We start from the raw sequence: 17,682 nt of genomic DNA, 5'->3' as shown, positions 1-17,682 counted from the left end.
ACCCAAACCGGAACGCCTTGGTTTCGCCATGGGAGAACCACTCGGGGTTGGAGAGAAGTCGCTATCGGTCATACAATTCTTTGTTTCCCGCTCTCTCCCCAAGGTTGTACACACCTCCTGTTTCAGGTTTTAAAAACCATATGAATTCTAAAGGCTTTTATTTACATTTGAAGAGTGGACCAAAAAGTAAGACGAAGGCCAAGTGGCAAAAGAAAATTTTGGGGTACGGTTGCAAATTTCAGGCCTTGGGCACGCAATGGACAGCAGCCTTCGACGGTGTGTAAAGGCAAACGCTGTGCAAATTGTGTCAAGTTTCAGCAGGGCGGTAGCTGTTTTTCTTCTCAGGCTTGGGGTTCTGAGTGCACCATGTGGGCCGAACTCCTCTGCAAGCCGGCTCTTCTGCAGGCCTCTGCTAGTATGTTCAAGCGTCAGACGTGGTTTACGTTTTCGAGATCCGCTTCCGTAACGCCAACAGCGAGCAAACTCCATCACCAGCAGACATTGTTGCGGCAAGAGAGCGCACCTGTCGAATTAGAGGTCACTTCCTTGTTGCAAGAGAGAAGAGGCGACCTCTGTGCACAGCATTGATGCCGATCAGGTTTGCACCGTTTTTTTGGACACTTGATTGTAAGGTTACGTCTAGACGCTGGCAGTTCATTCATCTTATGTTCTTATTCCAAAGAGCTTGAAGGCAAGGGTGGAAGGCGCTCCTGGGCAGTATCGTTTAGGTTTCATGACCAAGATTTTTGGCTGGTAAATTGTACTGTACATGCTTGATAGTTTGTTGAATCCGATGGTTTTGCTTTACTATTCCCTTCATGATTTTGACTCCTTTGCTTGTGGCGGATGTTTTATGTATAGGTTGTCCAATTCTCCAGATGACTGGCTTCCATCCAGGTTCTTTTCCTTACCAATGATAGAGTAGTTTATCTGTGTTCAAGCTCACACTCTTCTCGATTAGGAAGGTATTACCATGAAGAGATGCTAGTCTATGAGTCAACGACAATCAACTGGCTTTAAATACCTCGAGACCTTAAAGAACACAAACTTGTATGAGGGAGAAAGAGGCAGTTCAAACTGAGGACAGTTTCTCCATAGCTCCATAGCTCCATAGCCGTGCATTTTGTTTCAAAGGAAATCACATCATAATAACGGAAGAAAATTACATCATTAAGAAGGGCCATCCCCAAGGTTGCACATGAATGTTCAACCGTCATTTAACCTCATAGGCAAGGCTTATTATTATGTGTTTTGGGAGGAGGTATGGCAATGTGTGATTCTTTACACATTATGGTTGGTGATTGAAAAACGGGCAGCTCCGGTTAGCGTGCATAGCAAGTTTTTTCAATACAGCACATACTGTCATCCCTATGTCTTGCATGTCTAGATCTCTTGAGCGCATGTAGATGTTCACCGAAGGTGTGAAACAGCACATGTCCTTCTCAACTTGAGTAGGATGGATTGGATGTCTGGCATGATAGCAAAGACGGCATCTTGAGGGAGCATAGGTCCAGTCATGCTTGGCGATCCTTCTTGGTTCACTCCAGCTCGAACAGCTGTACGTTGCATGTGTGCATGAGTGTGCTAGTTCTCAGCTCTCTCACCTCATCATCAATGCAGCGGATATGCATCACCTTCAAAGTCATCAGTCGGGCATACTTTGGAGCCGGCTTCTTTATCCAGCACCAACACTTGGGTTTTCTCTCGCCAGTGTGCTTCTCTTGGAAGCTTGTCAACGCCAACCAGTAATTCAACCTCAAAATTTTTATGCTTCATTTTTGCACAATAAACAAACAAAACACAAATGAACAACTTCATCGAGCTCACTTGGGTTGGGTCCCCCATGAAAGGTTTTTGGGTCTTGGCCTAGCCATAATGGCTATGGGTGGGGCTGGCATAGGTTTTAGTCATGCTTGGCCATCCTTCTTGGTTCACTCCAGCTCGAACATCCCATATGTTGCATGCATGTATAGATGACCTTATTATCAATGAAGTGGATACACCAGATTATCCAGGCAGAGTTTGCTGCCTTCAGGTACGTAACACCCGTGTCACCAAAGCTTGCACCACTTAGGACGACAATCCTCTCTGCTTCACGTACGCAGCACCCATGTCATCAGAGACTGCACCACCATCATCGTCATCGACGTTATCTTTTCCAGCTGCCACTATCACCTCGGAGTGCTTTGCCTCACATCGACGCAAGCCTTCGTCATCGACCGTGCTTCAGCTCCAACGTCTTCTCTGCTTCAGCACTGGTCTTCTTTCTGCTCAAAGTCACCTCACATATGAGGGCTCTTGTACATATCTGCACTCACCCTTTTATATATATTCACTCACATATTTCATGCTGTGTGGTTTTACTCTCATCTCTCGTATATCTGGTCCTTCTGTCCTTTTGCCCTCACAGTAAATGCTGATGTAAACCCTGATGTAAGCGCTGCATGTAGCAGATTTAACAGCTGAAGTAAAACGCTGATGATGTGATGATAAAGTGCTGATGTAAGCACTGATGTGAACGTTGAATGTAGCAGAGAGGGCTGCTGTCCCACTGTGTGGCCTGTAGCAGAGTGTGGGCTGCTGTCCCATGATGTGGCCAAATGAGAAAACACTGAGGTGCTGTCCTGTGAGGTGAAGATGATGGATGATGCAACGTGATGTAGAGCCCGGCAAAAGCAGCAGCAGCAGCAGCAGCAACAGCAGATGGTGTGGTACCAGATATGATCAATGATATGGTACACAGTAGTGAATGATGAGGCTAAGCTATATATACTGAGGGGAACTGCTGGTCGGTCAGCCTAAAGGCTGTTGGCCAGCAGAAAAGACAAAGATAATGAATAAAACCAAAAATCCCAGAAAAATCCCCTTTTTAGCCTTCACCAACAGCTCTAACTCTTCACGAGACATATCACCAAACCAACCCACAACATAGAGCACCCAAAAGGCAGCAACGATGCTCAAACGCAACAAAGAAAACCAAGATCTTAGTTGTTGAAACACAAACGCAAAAAAATACAATGGCTCTTATAGCCAACATTACAAGCTTGACATCAGTCCTGTCCTAAGGTTGTAATCACAACCCAAGCAATAGCCTTTTGACTGCAGCAGTCTCTCCCCTGCACACATAGCCACCTTTAGGAGTCAAATACCAGCAAATGTTCCTCTTTTACCTGCAAAGGAAAGGCGTGCTCCACTCCAGAGCTACCAACCAATGGCACATACCCTCATTGTAAGAACAGCCTTATACTGAGGGGTGGCAAGGGGAAAGAGAGAGCACTTACAATGAGAAACACAGAGAAACAGAGAGAGCTCAGTGAGAGGAAGGAAAGAGAAGGACAGGACCCCTTTTATGAATTTTGGGGCCTTGAGGGTGGCAATCTACCTTTGATCCACAGCCCCTCCAACAATTTTGAGGCTGGTTGTCTAGTCCCACCACCCTTACGCGCACACATTACCACATCGCTTAAGCGTAGCCCGTTGTCCCACCCACAGCCCTTATGGCTAGGCCAAAGCCCCAAAAACCTTTCGTAGATCTTTCATGGGGGGCGCAACCCCAATGAACTAGATTGCATGTTGAGGTTGTCATTTGTGTTTTGATTGTTTATTGTGCACAAATGAAGTACAAGATTTTGAGCTTACATATAATAATTGTATTGGCTCACATTGACGAGCTTCCAAGAGAACCATATTGGTGAAAGAAAAGCCAAGTGTTGATTGTGCTGGATAAAGAAGCCAGACTCCAAAGTATGCCTGACTAATGCTTTTGAAGGTGATGCATGGGACTGATGGTTTGCTGCGGATCATACGAGAGAACATCATGACTTGGGGTCTCTCAACTTCTTGTCTGTAACATGCGGAAGCTCTGAGAGTCTTCTTTCAGCCCTAAACACTCCTGGAAACATACTGATGCAAAACGCAGATATGGAGAGAGAGTAGAGAGAGAGATGCTGGAAATTCAGTATATTCATATAGTACAAAAAGGGTACTTTGCTACAGCCTAGGCTGTCTTCATAAAAGGTGGTAAACACCCAAAATCTGCCCTACTCTAAGGACCCTAAGGATCCAACTCGTAGAGAGTTGAATACCTAAAACAATGAGCACCTTATGCCTTATATAGGCTGTTGACCCAAGGAAGAGCTGGCCGACTGCTGTCGGCCCAGCTGACTGGCTTTGGCCCCCAATAAATCCCTGGTCGGGCTGCGCCTTCTGGATATCTTGCCCTGTAATGATGCGCTTGCAACTGACACTGTTTCTGGTACAGTTGACAGACTCACTTGTGGTGGCTGACAGCACCCCCTTCAAGTCCTCCAAGTCCAACCTACTGCTTTCATCTGCACCTTGTGCTCCAAGTTCTGGTTCTTATACTCTTTTTCTGGCTGCCTGTCACGACCCTGTGTTTTTCTCTGGACAGTATGCAGGTGTGCACGGGGACGTGGTGGACAGTGTGAATGGCATCAAATTGGAGTTAAAAAGGAAGCCCATGTTTGGACAACCCCAAGTGTGAAGGGGGCAAAGAGACTTTAATTTAAAAAGGTTTTATAACCTTTGGTGGGCAAAAATTAAAGTTATAAAGGTTTTAAAACCTTGGGAGGCCCCTAGGAAATTTATAGAGGCTACTCCACTTTTGGAGGTCCACGTCTCTCTCTTCTCCCTCTCTCTAGTTTTTTGGGAAGCGTGCTAGTTCTCTTGCGTGGATGCAAAGGGAAGCACAGTCGACTGCTGGAGAAGGTGTGGCTGCTGTGAGTTTTTCAAGAACAGGCTGTACAGCTAGGCCGTACAGTTCTGTACGGACAGCAGGTACAGTGTACGGTGGCTGCAGGTACAGGCGGCGCTGGTTCAGGTGGCTGCTGCTCTGTTGCTAGCTGGTACAGTCGGGTACATGCAGGCGGACCAGGACAGTTCTATCCAGCAGGTATAGGCAGGCCAGTTCAGTTCAGTTTTGTACTGTTGCAGGCGGCGCATCACCAGGGTACAGGCGGCGCATAAAAAGCTAGGCCATGTGTGTGCTTTTTGGAGGACGCCGTGTTTTTGCAGAAGACAGGAGGCTGATTTCTCTGGACATAAAGGCGGACAGGGGCTGGTTTTTCATGAACATAGACATCATGTCGATGGCGTTCAACTGATGGAACTTTCAGCTTCTCTTTGCTTTGGGTTCGGGACTGTTTTGAAAAGGGTTTATGGACTGTTTCGTGGCAGTTCATGTGGCTATGAACATGAGCAATGCTCGAGATTGTTTTGAGATCAGTTTGAGGACTGTTTATGGGCTGTTTTTGTTTGGTAGCAAATTCAGCTATGTACTTGGGTTATTGGCTGCAAGTACAGGTCACTTGGTTATGTTTCTTGGCATGGGAGTGATGCAAGCTCGCATGGCTGCGTGCTCATGGCTGCGTGCTCATGGAGCAGATTGTTTTCTTCCTGCTAGAAAGGAACAGAGGGATCTACAGATATGGGCATCTCTATGTTGCCAGATGTTTCATGAGGGAACAGGTAACTTGATGTATGCCGTTGTTGGCACTGTTGTTGAATGGTGCTATGAATGGTTCTGTATGGAAACAGGACAGAAGTTTCAAAGGGAAACAGGCCTAAGGGTTTCATGTGGAAACAGGTCGTAGGTTTTCTCGAGGAAACATGTTTTTGGGTTTCTCCAGGTGTCAGGTCACATGTAGGCAGAAGGTACAAGAATGGACACATGTTTGGTACAGCCTTGCTACTGATTGGGCAGAGGACATGGAATCCATGACAGAGATGGATAGTACCCTTGGAAGGTAGAGAGGGTTGGTACAGGTGTGTTGACTGTATGGTATGCTGTGCTGTGATGCGAGTTCTCTTTTGAGAGACAGTTTGGGAGTATGTGTTGTGATGCAGAAGCACTGGATGTGTCAGGGTGTGATGCTGTTCATATGTGAGAGGCTATGGATGGTTGTGGCAGTCGTGATCATGGGAGAAAGCTTCTGTATGTAGACTCAATGTGTGAGAGTCTTTTGAGGTGATCAATGGCTGGACTTGTTTGTGGATGCCGAGTGGATATGAAGCCATGATGCAAGGTATTTGCAGGCTTCAAGAGTTCTACTGTGAAGGCTGAGTTTCCAGCCTTATTGTAATCAAAGCTCTTATAATCATTTAAAGAAATACCGCAAGGGGCGCCACTGCGTTTTGGGGCCAATCGGTGTCCGTGTACTGTTTGCAGGAGCACTCTAGCTCCCCTTGTTTGTTTTCTTTTTCTAGGTCCTCAATGGCGTTGAAGTGTTTTATGTGCGAGTGTTTGTTTCACCGCCCGTCAGGTCGGTTTCAAGGTTCCGTTGGCCAAAACATCGTCGACTTTCTCAAGGAGGCGAGCCCGTGGTTGTCACATCAAAAGCTTCAACGTGTGGAAAGTGAAAAGGTGTCAGAATATGCAGCGGAAATGATATCCAAACTTGGGTAGACAAGAGCAAGTAGACTGCAGAAAATAATCAGCACAAGAAACATAGAGAGATGTGTGTAAACTCTTCTCTATACACAAGATCTCGAAGATACTGAATGAGAAAGTGGAGGAGGATGGGGGGCAATATATACAAGCCCATGAGGGCAGTCGGCCAGCTCTAAAAGAGGCCCACGACTAGACAAAATCCCACGACTGCTGAATATAGCAGTCGGCCAGCATCTGATGCCCCACGCCTGGACAGAACAAGTCGGCCAGCACTCAGACAGCCCACGACTGATACAGATGCAGTCGGCCTGCTTCAGAGTGCTCCTGGCATCAACTGGCAGCCCTCCAGCCACTAGAAAAAAAATGGGAAAAATAGGGAAAAAATACGGGGAGTGTGGAAAAATGATATACGGGCGGGCACACCCACAACAGAGGCCCTGGTGTATACAAATAGACCGGAGATGACTTCTAACACCCCCTCTCAGCTCTTGGCTGCGTAACCAACCCCAGGGAGCTGGAGTGCCGCCTGAGCGTAGCCTGAGGTAGAGACTTCGTGAAGAGGTCCGCCGCATTGTCCTCCGTCGAACAATAAAGTAGCAAGATGTCACCCGCCAAGATCTTCTCACGAACAAAGTGATACTGTATCTCTATATGCTTGGTCCGGGCATGGAAAACCGGGTTCCGAGCAATAGCTATACAACTCTGGTTATCACACTGGATGACTGTGGGCTCCCTCTGTGGAAACCCCATCTCGCCAAGCAGCCTCCGCAGCCATACAACCTCACAAGCAGCACCACAAGCAGCCCGATACTCTGCCTCTGTCGAAGAAAGGGCAATAGTTGGCTGCTTCTTGCTGCTCCAAGAAACCGCTCCTGAGCCGAGGGTAAAAGTGTATCCTGAAGTAGATCTCCTCGTGTCTGGATCTCCTCCCCAATCCGAGTCACTCCAACCTTGGAGCTTGACTCCATTCCCTCCTGTGTAAAAGAGTCCCAGATCCTTCGCACTCTGCAGATACCGCAAGATCCGCAATCCTGCGTCCCAATGAGTCTTCAATGGCGTCTGCATAAAAGAGCTCAACAGCCCCACGGAGAAGCTCAAGTCCAATCTGGTGTTCAGCAACCAGATCAATGAACCAACCAGCTTCCGGTACTGCGAGGCATCAACTGGCTCACAAGGATCTGTAACGGTTAACTTTGTGTTCGGGTCCATCGGCGAAGTAATAGGCTTGCAGTTCTCCATCCCAAAGGCCTCAAGCAACTCATGAACATACCGCTGCTGAGAGAAGAAAAACCCCCTCTGGGTCTGCCAGATCTCCAATCCCAAGAAGAAGTGGAGTAAGCCTAAGTCGGTCATCTCAAACTCCTTTGACAAGGCAACCTTCGTCACTCCAATGTGCTCCACATGACCGCCGGTGAGAATGAGATCATCCACATAAAGGATGATGAGTGTGACCATGCCGCGTTCCCGAAAGAGATACAGGTTCGGATCTGCAACCGATCTCTGGAATCCAGTCCGAATAAAGAAGGAATCAATCTTCTGATTCCAAGCCCTCGGAGCCTGCTTAAGACCATACAAGGCCTTACGTAACCTGTAAACCATCCCTTCCGATCCTGGAACAATGAAGCCTGAGGCTGCTCTACGTACACCTCCTCCTGCTCTGCAGGTCACCATTAAGGAACGCCGATTTTACATCCATCTGGTACACGGGCCACCTCTGAGAAGAAGCAAGGGCAAGAACGGTCCGAATCGTGGTCATCCGCGCTGTCGGTGCAAAGGTATCCTCGTAGTCGATGCTTGGCCGCTGAGCATAACCCTTAGCCACGAGCCTGGCTTTGTGTTTGTCCACCGACCCATCAGCCGCGTACTTGGTCTTAAAGACCCATTTGACACCAATGACTGACCGCTTCGACGGCCTCGGTACCAACTCCCAAGTGTTGTTCTTCTCGATGGCGTCAAGTTCCACCTGCATGGCTTCCCTCCAAGTATCCTGTGAAAGGGCTTCCTTGACGGAAGTGGGCTCTTTATCCCGCATGATACGAGACATAAGAGCATAGTTCACCTGAAGAAGCTCCGCCGTGTTGCTTTTATCTCGAACTCGATGTGATCTTCGAGGGCCGTCCTCTGTGGTCCACTCGGAGGGTAGCTCCGTGACACCTGACTCTCGAAGGGTGTCCATCAACCACCTAGGTACTCGAACAGATCGTGGAGCCTCCTGTGATCGCGTTGGGCTGGCTCCCCACGCTTGCATGTGGGCGGCCAGTTCTTTGGGGGTGTGGGTAGGTGACCATGCACCCACCCCCACACACACACTTAAGTGGGGCTCCCCACCTTGGCCCCTAAGTGGGTGCCCACTTTTAAGTGAGTGTGAACGAATGACCTTATAAAACAAAAGGTTAGAAATATTAAATATTAAACCAACATGTGCAATATACTTACCACCTGTTTACATGCACCAAAACTCGTCAGAAGACAGAGTAGACTTCACGACTCACTGGCAGGCGTCCCCGCTCAGTAAGTGACACGTCAAGCAGGCAAACACAAAAATACAAGTCATGCAAAAACAGTTTCAAACATGCAAAACATGAGTGCATGTGCAAATAGTATCATGGACATATCTCCCGTTCATGGAACAAGTACAAAAAATCTGTCGGCACAAAAATGACACGACGTAAACATAAAAACCTGGTCTTCCTATGGAGTGACAGTCCCATAGGTAAGACACAGTTCCAGGCCTCCCTATGGAGTGACAGTCCCATAGGTAAGACACGGCACAAATACTGGCTCTTCCATGGCATGACAATCCCATGGGTCGAACACAGTCCAAGTCATACACGGGTGGCACCAGTCTGGCTCCCGTCCATACGACACCATCCTGCTAACACACGGGTGGCACCAGTCTGGCTCCCGTCCATGTCAGCAAAATACTGGCCTCTTCACATGAGACACTAGCCTGGCCTCAAGTGAACGAGACACAAAAACTGGGGATGGACCAAATGGTCGGCCAATTGGTGACACAACTGGTCACGGATCTTGTGCCTAACATTTGGGTCAGGCACAAGTCGAGTCAGTCTCCATAGCTTGCTCACCTCTGCGTCACTTTCTTGCCCTTTACCCTGAAACTCAGGGTCCACCACATAGGCTACTGCAAACTGGAGATGGACCAAATGGTCGGCCAATTGGTGACACAACTGGTCACGGATCTTGTGCCTAACATTTGGGTCAGGCACAAGTCGAGTCAGTCTCCATAGCTTGCTTACCTCTGCGTCACTTTCTTGCCCTTTACCCTGAAACTCAGGGTCCACCACATAGGCTACTGCATGCAAAAGAGAGGAGTAGGAGTTCCACCTACGCACACATAGGGCACGGATCTCCTCGTACCTGTCCTCATTTGGCTCCAAATCCCTCAGCTTCTCTATCATGCTCTCCATAGTCTCATATACCTTGCCGATGCATGGCTTCATACCATCCACAAGCCTCATCAAGTGGGCAATAGGTTGAACCATAGCATCAATGCTCTTAACTTTTTCCCAAAAATCAGGGCTCTCTGCTTTTTCCTTGCATAGAGCTCCTGTCTCAGTGGAAGCCAATGGTGAAGAAGTGAACTCGTCACTAATGAACAACTGTCTCAATGCACCACTACACTCTTTCAATCGGTGGAGCATCAAGAAGTTGTAGGCAAACCTCGTATCTAAGTATTTGAGGAGCTGACGGCTAGATTTTTTGGATAATTCATGGCGTAGGAACTGATGGTTTGTGACAAATGTCACTATTTGGCTGCCCACTTGGATGATAGGTCGGATCCATGGCATGCCCCCGATATCCTTCAAGAGATTATTTAAGCAATGTGCCATGCAAAATGACACGGTGATGTTGGGGTACATGCTCTCAATGGTCGCTCCGTCTGCTCTGTTTGAAGCCTCCCCATCAGAGCAACAAAGCCCACAACTAGGTCTGGGCCAATGATCTCTATGCCACTAGCCCACTCTGCTGCTAGCACATCAGCACTCTTCTCGGTCCCAAAAGCATCATGTGAGGCGATGAAGTACATCTCACCCCGGGAATATGCGACAAGGCCATGGATGGACCTCTTCCACGTATCACTCCATCCATCGGCTATCAGGGACACTCCATTCCTTGCCCATTGTCGCTTCGTGTTTTCTGTTGCTTGCTCCACAAGCCTCTTCTCCTTCTCTAGCAATGTGGTGCGCAAGGACTCTGATGATGGGGGCGTATAGTTTGGACCATGCTCCCCTATCTTCTTCACCATGACCTTGAAGTAGTCCGATCTATCCACAAAAAATGAATAATTTAATAACCGATCAACTTCAAAATTCAAAGTTCAAGTAACTTGTAAGAGGAACATTGTAAAATGATAGATCTTAAGCTAGACATCTTAATTCTTGATTACCTGGCAGCATGGAAAGCAATGTGGTCATGAAAGAAGAAGCGGGCTATGGCCGTATCCACCTCTTCCTTCTTCTTGGGGTCCCAACTACCCTCAAGAGTACTTTGCCGGCGTGAGTGTGTGGATGCGGTCGGCATGGAGAAGGATGGTGTTGGGGCCCGTTCTTGTGGGGCGGGTGATGCGCCCGCGGGTGCCGATGAAGTGGATGCCGAACCTTGGGATGGCCTCATTATTAGTATTGCGGGATCCACGGCCACATGCGGCACGCAAGGCCTCGTGTGGCAACACGTTCAAGAAGCCTCCTTCTCGTCTCCGGTGTGACCTGATCACAAAATCGGACCTCATGACCGGGCTCATGCAAGAGGTGAGCTCTCACTTTATCCGCCCCACCCGTTTGCCTATATGGACATAGCTTGCAGAACCATGGGCGAGAGCCTCCTCCACTTCCGGGATGATCGGAGTTGAGCTCTTCCCACCAAGACCAACCTTCGGTCCTCCTTCCTCTATTTGTATTGGCGCCGTCAGAACGAGGTGCGGGGGATGGTCGCAATGAAGATGCCATGGAGCCAAGTGCCAAAGAGGCTTGAGCAATGGAGGTGAGTGTAGGAGAGGCTAAAGCAAGAGGAGGTGAGACCGTGAGTGTAGGAGAGAGATGTAGGAGAGGCTTGAGCCTTGAGCATTGAGCAGTGGAAGTGAGAGTAGGAGAGAGATGTAGGAGAGGCTTGCCAATGGAGAGGCTAGAGCAAGAGGTGAGTGTAGGAGAGCAACAAGGCTACAAGTGACAACTTGAAATTACAACTTACCCAAGGTCCCAATGCCACTTGAGCCTTGAGGCTTGAGGAGAGCTAGAGCCTTGCCGGGTTGCCCAATGCCCACTTGAGTCTTGAGCCTTGAAAGTTGAGGAGTGTTGAGCCAATGAGCTTTCCACTTGAGCCTTGAAAGTTGAGGAGCGTTGAGGCTTGAGCTTGAGCCTTGCCAATGGGGGCTCTTCTTACAGCCATGGGCCAAGTAAGGAGGGTTGCTCAACGGCAGGGCGCCCAACGGCTACAGGGCGCCCAACGGTTACAGGGCGCAACGGTCTGCTGACCGTCCCGTCCAGCTCCGTCCCACACGAACAGCCGTCCCGCTATCCCGGAATCGTTGTCCCCTTGTTGCAGCGTGGGCTCACGCGTCCCCTGGCCGTCCGCTGTCCGGTTCCGTTCCCACGCGTTATGGGACGACGTTCCCCCGTCCCAGGGGTCCGTCCCCCACGTCCCCTGTGACTATGGCACAAAGGCTGCATCTCCTGAAATCTGCCTTTAGCTTGCCCCTAGGGCTGTCCTACAGTCCCTCCATGGCTGGTGGGTTCAGCCAAGGCCTTCCTGGCTCTCATGGGGGTGGTTTCACACCATCCCCATGCCCACACTAAGACTTGGGGTAGCCCCATGGGCTGGCCCCTTGTTTTAAACGCAAACCCTAACTAACTACCAATGTAACATGCTTTGATACCAATGTAACATGCGGAAGCTCTGAGAGTCTTCTTTCGGCCGTAAACACTCCTGGAAACATACTGATGCAAAAAAGACATTTGAGATCCCATTCTTCCTCTCTTAAGAATGTTCACATATGTACTTTGCATGTAGAGATAAGAATAATTGACAAGCTTCTGAGATTGCATCTTGATTATGCATATTCTATTAAACCAACATCGTTGGCAGATCAATGTATTGATAAATGTGAAGCATTGTTATCAAAAATGGAATTTCATGGGGGTCAGGTTCATTTAAGGAAAAATCCAACAGTTTCAGGGAAAACACGAGACGTCTTGGCAGATGTCTCCATGGGAGGTGCAAAAGCCAAAAGATTTTTAGGAAACCATAGTAAAAAACAAGTGAATGTTACGTGGGATTGTTAGAAAGAATTGTGTGAGATCACGACAAATGTTGCCAGTACACCGCGGCTAGCAATTCTTAGAATGGAGGTTTGGAAGCATCTTGACATCTTTTTAAATGTTCTTCGATAACAGAAGACATCAGCTACATATGCGCAAGAGTACAAAATTTCTATTACAAATCTCATTCAAATAATCAAAGAAGCATGTGGAGAAAAAGATATCACATACTATTTGGTAAGACTCCTTTGTATTCATGATACACTTAGTGGAAATGACATATACTATATATATATATATATATATATATATATATATTGTTATGCAGCACATCCTCCATCCTCCATGTACATGGGCCATATTTTGTTGAGGAGCATGGACCCCTAACAACATACAGTAACCAAGGGATGGAAAAGTCACATTACCAGGCACGCACATCATTCTTTCGGAGCACAAGATGTGGTGGAGGGGCTACAAGAAGCAATGCTCTTGCAGAGTTATAAAATTGATTTTTCAGAAGACAACTACAAAGAATGTAGAAAACGACATTTTGGAAACATAACACTGTAAAAAAAGAGAAGTGTTGTATTCATAACTTTGTACAAAAAGTTATCTATTGTAATTCAGAGTATGTACAAAAAGTCTATTCTAAAGTTTTCACATCATCATCCTTTGTCAGTGCTTCCCTGGAGCATAGAAATTTCCTTCTATTGTAGCCACCTAGTGTGTTTACATCAGTTTTATTTGCAGCTAGAGCATACGCAGAGTATGTCAAAAAATATCCTGCTCTAGAGGCGGAAAACCCAGGGCCATAACTAAAAATTCTAGTAGCGGTTGTCTTCTCAAGAAACATGATTTTGTTAGCGTTGGCTTGTATAGTTGAGAAGCCATACAGTCTGCAGAGAGCTTTAATACAAAGTATAAGCTAGTTTATATCCTCAGAGAACTGGCTATGCAACACATGGAAAATCTTCTCATTCGTTTTGGACAAATAGTGTCCAAGTGCAGAATTTTTCTTGCTAGAGCTTGCTTACTTTGATCCTTTACCTCTCCCTAAGAAGTTGTCTTCATCTACTAGCTCCAACTGTAAACAAGAGGAACATTGTGAAATTATTGTAAGTTAAAATTCATATTCACTTACCTTATGATTTTCATCTTGTTCAAGTGTCGAGGTTTCTTTGATGTCTTTAAGTTGGACATAATCACTCAGTTCCCTTCCAACATCGGCAATACCAAGTGAAGCTTGAAGCTGATTAAATTCATCATCGGAGATAAATGGTTCTGACTCCTGTGCTTTCTTAATACATAGTGATAAAGCATGAGTTGTCAATGAACTTGTCATCTGAAGTATCTAATGCAGCAAATTCATCATTATGCTCATTCTCAATATCAATGAGTCCTTCAGTAGCTTCACAATCCTCTGCAATGACGGCAAGACAATAGTCCTCCCTCAAGTTAAATAGCTTTTGAATATCAGAAAGGAGTAAATACTCCTTATCCTTGATAAGAAAACTTGGCAATGAAGGAACAATGTATTTATGCAATGGATCTAAAATGAAGGAACAATGTATTTATGCAATGGATCTAAAATTTCCTTGGTTGACTGAACAATTGTATGTGCCTTTAATTATGTGATTTCAATATTCTTGGCAAGCCTCTTCTCCTCCTTAGGTCCAAGTTCCTCCTCTATATCATTTGCCTCTAAATCTCTGAGAAAGCAAAAGTTTGAAGAGCCTTCAATCTTCTCAAGTTTCTCCTCTTCACCTCTAAGAGGATATTTGACAATGGAGAAAACTATAAAGGCAACAACTTTGACCATTCTCTTGCAACCTTTTGGATGAGAGGAGCATTCTGCATTTTCTAATAAAAACCTTTGAAGTTTGTACATACTACACCTCTTTGTAAATGTTTGTCTCTGGACAGAGGAGGTCCCAACAAAGACATGGACATACTCCTTGCCTTTAATCAAGATAGAAGGCCCTTTAGTTTCCTCAAATTCATCAAAGTCCTCCTTGATAAATGGCATGGCATGATTAATAATCATTGAGACATCAACTTCTGGATTGAAAATATTCTTGGCAAATGAGAAGATAGAGGCTTCAATTCCACTTTCAATAAGAAAATCCAACATTCTCTCTGTAGGAGACACCACTACTATCTCAAAAAGACCAGGAGCCTTGTGTGATGACTTAAACTTCTTTGATGCCATAGGACTTGCCTTTGGTGACTTTGTAAGCATTCCACATGCTTCAGATACACTTAACATTGATTGGGTATCTAGTGCACTAAGAGAAGGACCAGAGGGCCCAGTAGGCTTTGTTGGAGAGGGTTTGCTTATTTTCTTCACTTTCTTGGACGACGTTGTAACTTATGTAGGAGATATAGAAAGCTCTCTCTTTTTTGAAACATTGGATATGGATGGAGATACCCTTGAAGACTGCAAGCCAATAGGTGTTTTTGGTGAAGGCTTTGAAAAAACAACTGGGGATGGTGACCTTGATGAGGCACGTACTGCTAACGGAGAAGAAGCCATCCGGAACGGTGCGATAGCAGAGAGATTAAACTGCTAAAATTCAAGAGGTCGCGCTGTTTCGGATACATAGGGAAAAAAAAAAGAACGAAAACGTTTATATACATCCGAACCTTGTACGACATCAAATCACGAAACACCACGTGGAAGGTACCGTTGATGAACGATCCAGTGAGAATGCGCCACGTGTCACTAGTCGTTGGAGACAATGAATGGAATTTTGACACGTGTCCAATGGTTTGTCGGGTATATATAGAGATATATGACCACATTATCCATTTTCGACTTCCATTGACCTCCGTCCTCGCGACCACGACATTCTCTAGGGTACTTTCCACTTGTCTTCAGGTCATCTTGTGTTCTTCTTGATTCTTCAATGACGCGAACGGTTCGCTTTCAGCGTGCTCTCTTGTCTCTATCGCGCCGTTGCGGTCAACAAGGTATAGGTCTGTGTCTTGTGTGACCTCCTTGATTCTTTAACGGCACGAACGGATCGCTTTCAGCGTGCTCTTTTGCCTCTATTGCGCGGTTGCGGTCAACAAGGTATAGGTCTGTGTCATGTGTGACCTTCCTTGGATTTCCTTGGGTTTGTGCTGTTGCGGACGTCCTTCAATGGGTGACACATCCGGCTTTTAATAGTCCGCAACGGTGCGACTGTAGCCAATGCTCTATGCAATTTTACTTCCTTGCGTGCCGTTTGAGGACATTGATAGCACTACCCTATAGTTCATTGTCACTATCAGATCCGATCTTCGCTTTTAACATTCCGCAACGGCGCGACCGTATCCAAAGCAGTATGCCATTTTACTCCCTTGCGCGTTGTTGCGGACATCCTTCTATGGGTGGCACATCTAGTTCTTGAAGCATAATCTTGTTAGCCGGTACTCAATAGCTTGTGTGGAAAAGACTCATAGTGTATAAGTAGTGTCATTGCTAGCACTATGAGATAGTTCATGGGGACTGGGATAGTTCTTGATAATGTCTATTTCTAAAGATTACTTTATTAATATCTTTTGCTATTCTACTAGTTTGTTTTATTTACTTATATTTGTCACCATTTTATAATAGCCAGAGAGAGTACTTTTGTGTGCCTTTTTTAAAACCACTGGCCATGTACACTTTCTTTATTTCTTCTTGTTTCAGGGTCTTGTATTAATCTTGAAAATATTTTCACTTTTTTTTGCAGTGTTTCTCAAATATTTCTCAGTGTGCAATCTATAGCAAGGACAAAGAAAACTGCAAGAAAAGTATATACTGAAGATCCAAAGATAGCACAGGTTGCTTCTGCACCCAATCCTAAGAAGAAAAGAAAGTCAAGATTTTTTTATATGAAGAGGTGTTTTTCAGAGATCAAGAAGGCCCAAACTGACGCTCATCATGTAGTAAAGCAAATATGTGACAAGGTTGGTGTCTTAACTAAAAGTAATACTCCATTTAAAAAGTGGCAAGCTTCTACATTGTGGTGCTTGCAAGAAGCATCTGAAGACTTTCTTATAGATTTCATGAATGATGCCTATATTGTTGCTGCACATGTACAGAGTCACTTTAATGAACAAGGATTTCTCAGTGTGAGCAAGCTTAGGTATAGATTTGATATAGTTCTCAAGCCACTTCTCACCACAGATACTAGGACCTTTGATATCCTTACAATTTCTCCCAAGAGGTCTCGGAAAGCTGAAGGGCCTATTATTGAAGATGTTACACATGAGAGTATGAAACAAGAAAAGCACTTGACCAAAGAGAGATGCTTTTCGAGATGGAGGATAATTTTTATAAAGAGGAAGTTAAGAGACTTGGTGGTATGAATTATGATAGAATGGGCAAGGTGTATGGTCAAATTATTATCAATGTCTCCTCCAACCCTGAGATTGAATATTACTTGATCATTTCACTTGCGGACAAAGTGATGTTAGAGAAGACATATATTGAAATATCTGACGCTGTAATATTCTGTTGCATGAGGTAGGCATCATTCTTTAGCCACAGTTTTATTCTTTTCTCTCCTTTTGCCATACTTAATACTGTCTTTGATTACAGGGCATACATTTTTAAAATGCCCACATAGATTTCATGCAGCATATTTGTGGTTGATTCTAATATCAAGTGATATCTTTTCAAAGACAGGATCAAATATTGACGGTTTTTTAAGGGCATATGACAGCTTGAGAAACTATTATATATTCATCCTATATAATGAAAGGTATTATTTTGTATTAGTTTTAAGGTAGTGTTTTTTAATAGTTTTAAATTCATAACTCTTGTAGATATTTTTTGACTATTGTTTTATTTGCAGTCACCATTGGAGTCTTATATTCATTGATGTTTTTGATAGAGGTTATTTTCATGAACTCCTTAGCTGGTATCCATGGTTAATGCAAAATGTAAGTATCTCTTTTCATCAACTATCACAATTTTGTTACAAACATTACATAGAGAAAAATTATGAAGATCTTGCAGATCCAGAGAAG

At 45.5% G+C, this 17,682-nt stretch overlaps 1 protein-coding gene across 1 annotated transcript; it reads left to right on the top strand.

Moving 5' to 3' along the window:
* Window positions 1-274: 274 nt before the first annotated feature.
* LOC147615589 (uncharacterized) lies at window positions 275-17,354 on the top strand. Its single transcript, XM_086778957.1, has 4 exons — window positions 275-598; window positions 683-753; window positions 862-897; window positions 16,401-17,354. The coding sequence occupies exons 2-4, from the start codon at window positions 734-736 to the stop codon at window positions 17,017-17,019; spliced, it is 675 nt and encodes a 224-aa protein (XP_086635083.1). The 5' UTR covers window positions 275-598; window positions 683-733; the 3' UTR covers window positions 17,020-17,354.
* The last annotated feature ends 328 nt before the right edge of the window (window positions 17,355-17,682 follow it).

This window comes from Cibotium barometz, chromosome 40 (assembly GCF_041138505.1).
Source record: "Cibotium barometz isolate CiBa-2024 chromosome 40, ASM4113850v1, whole genome shotgun sequence".
Taxonomy (NCBI): domain Eukaryota; kingdom Viridiplantae; phylum Streptophyta; class Polypodiopsida; order Cyatheales; family Cibotiaceae; genus Cibotium; species Cibotium barometz.
Note: the sequence above shows the minus strand (reverse complement) of the source record. Positions and strands in the feature narration are given on the sequence as shown.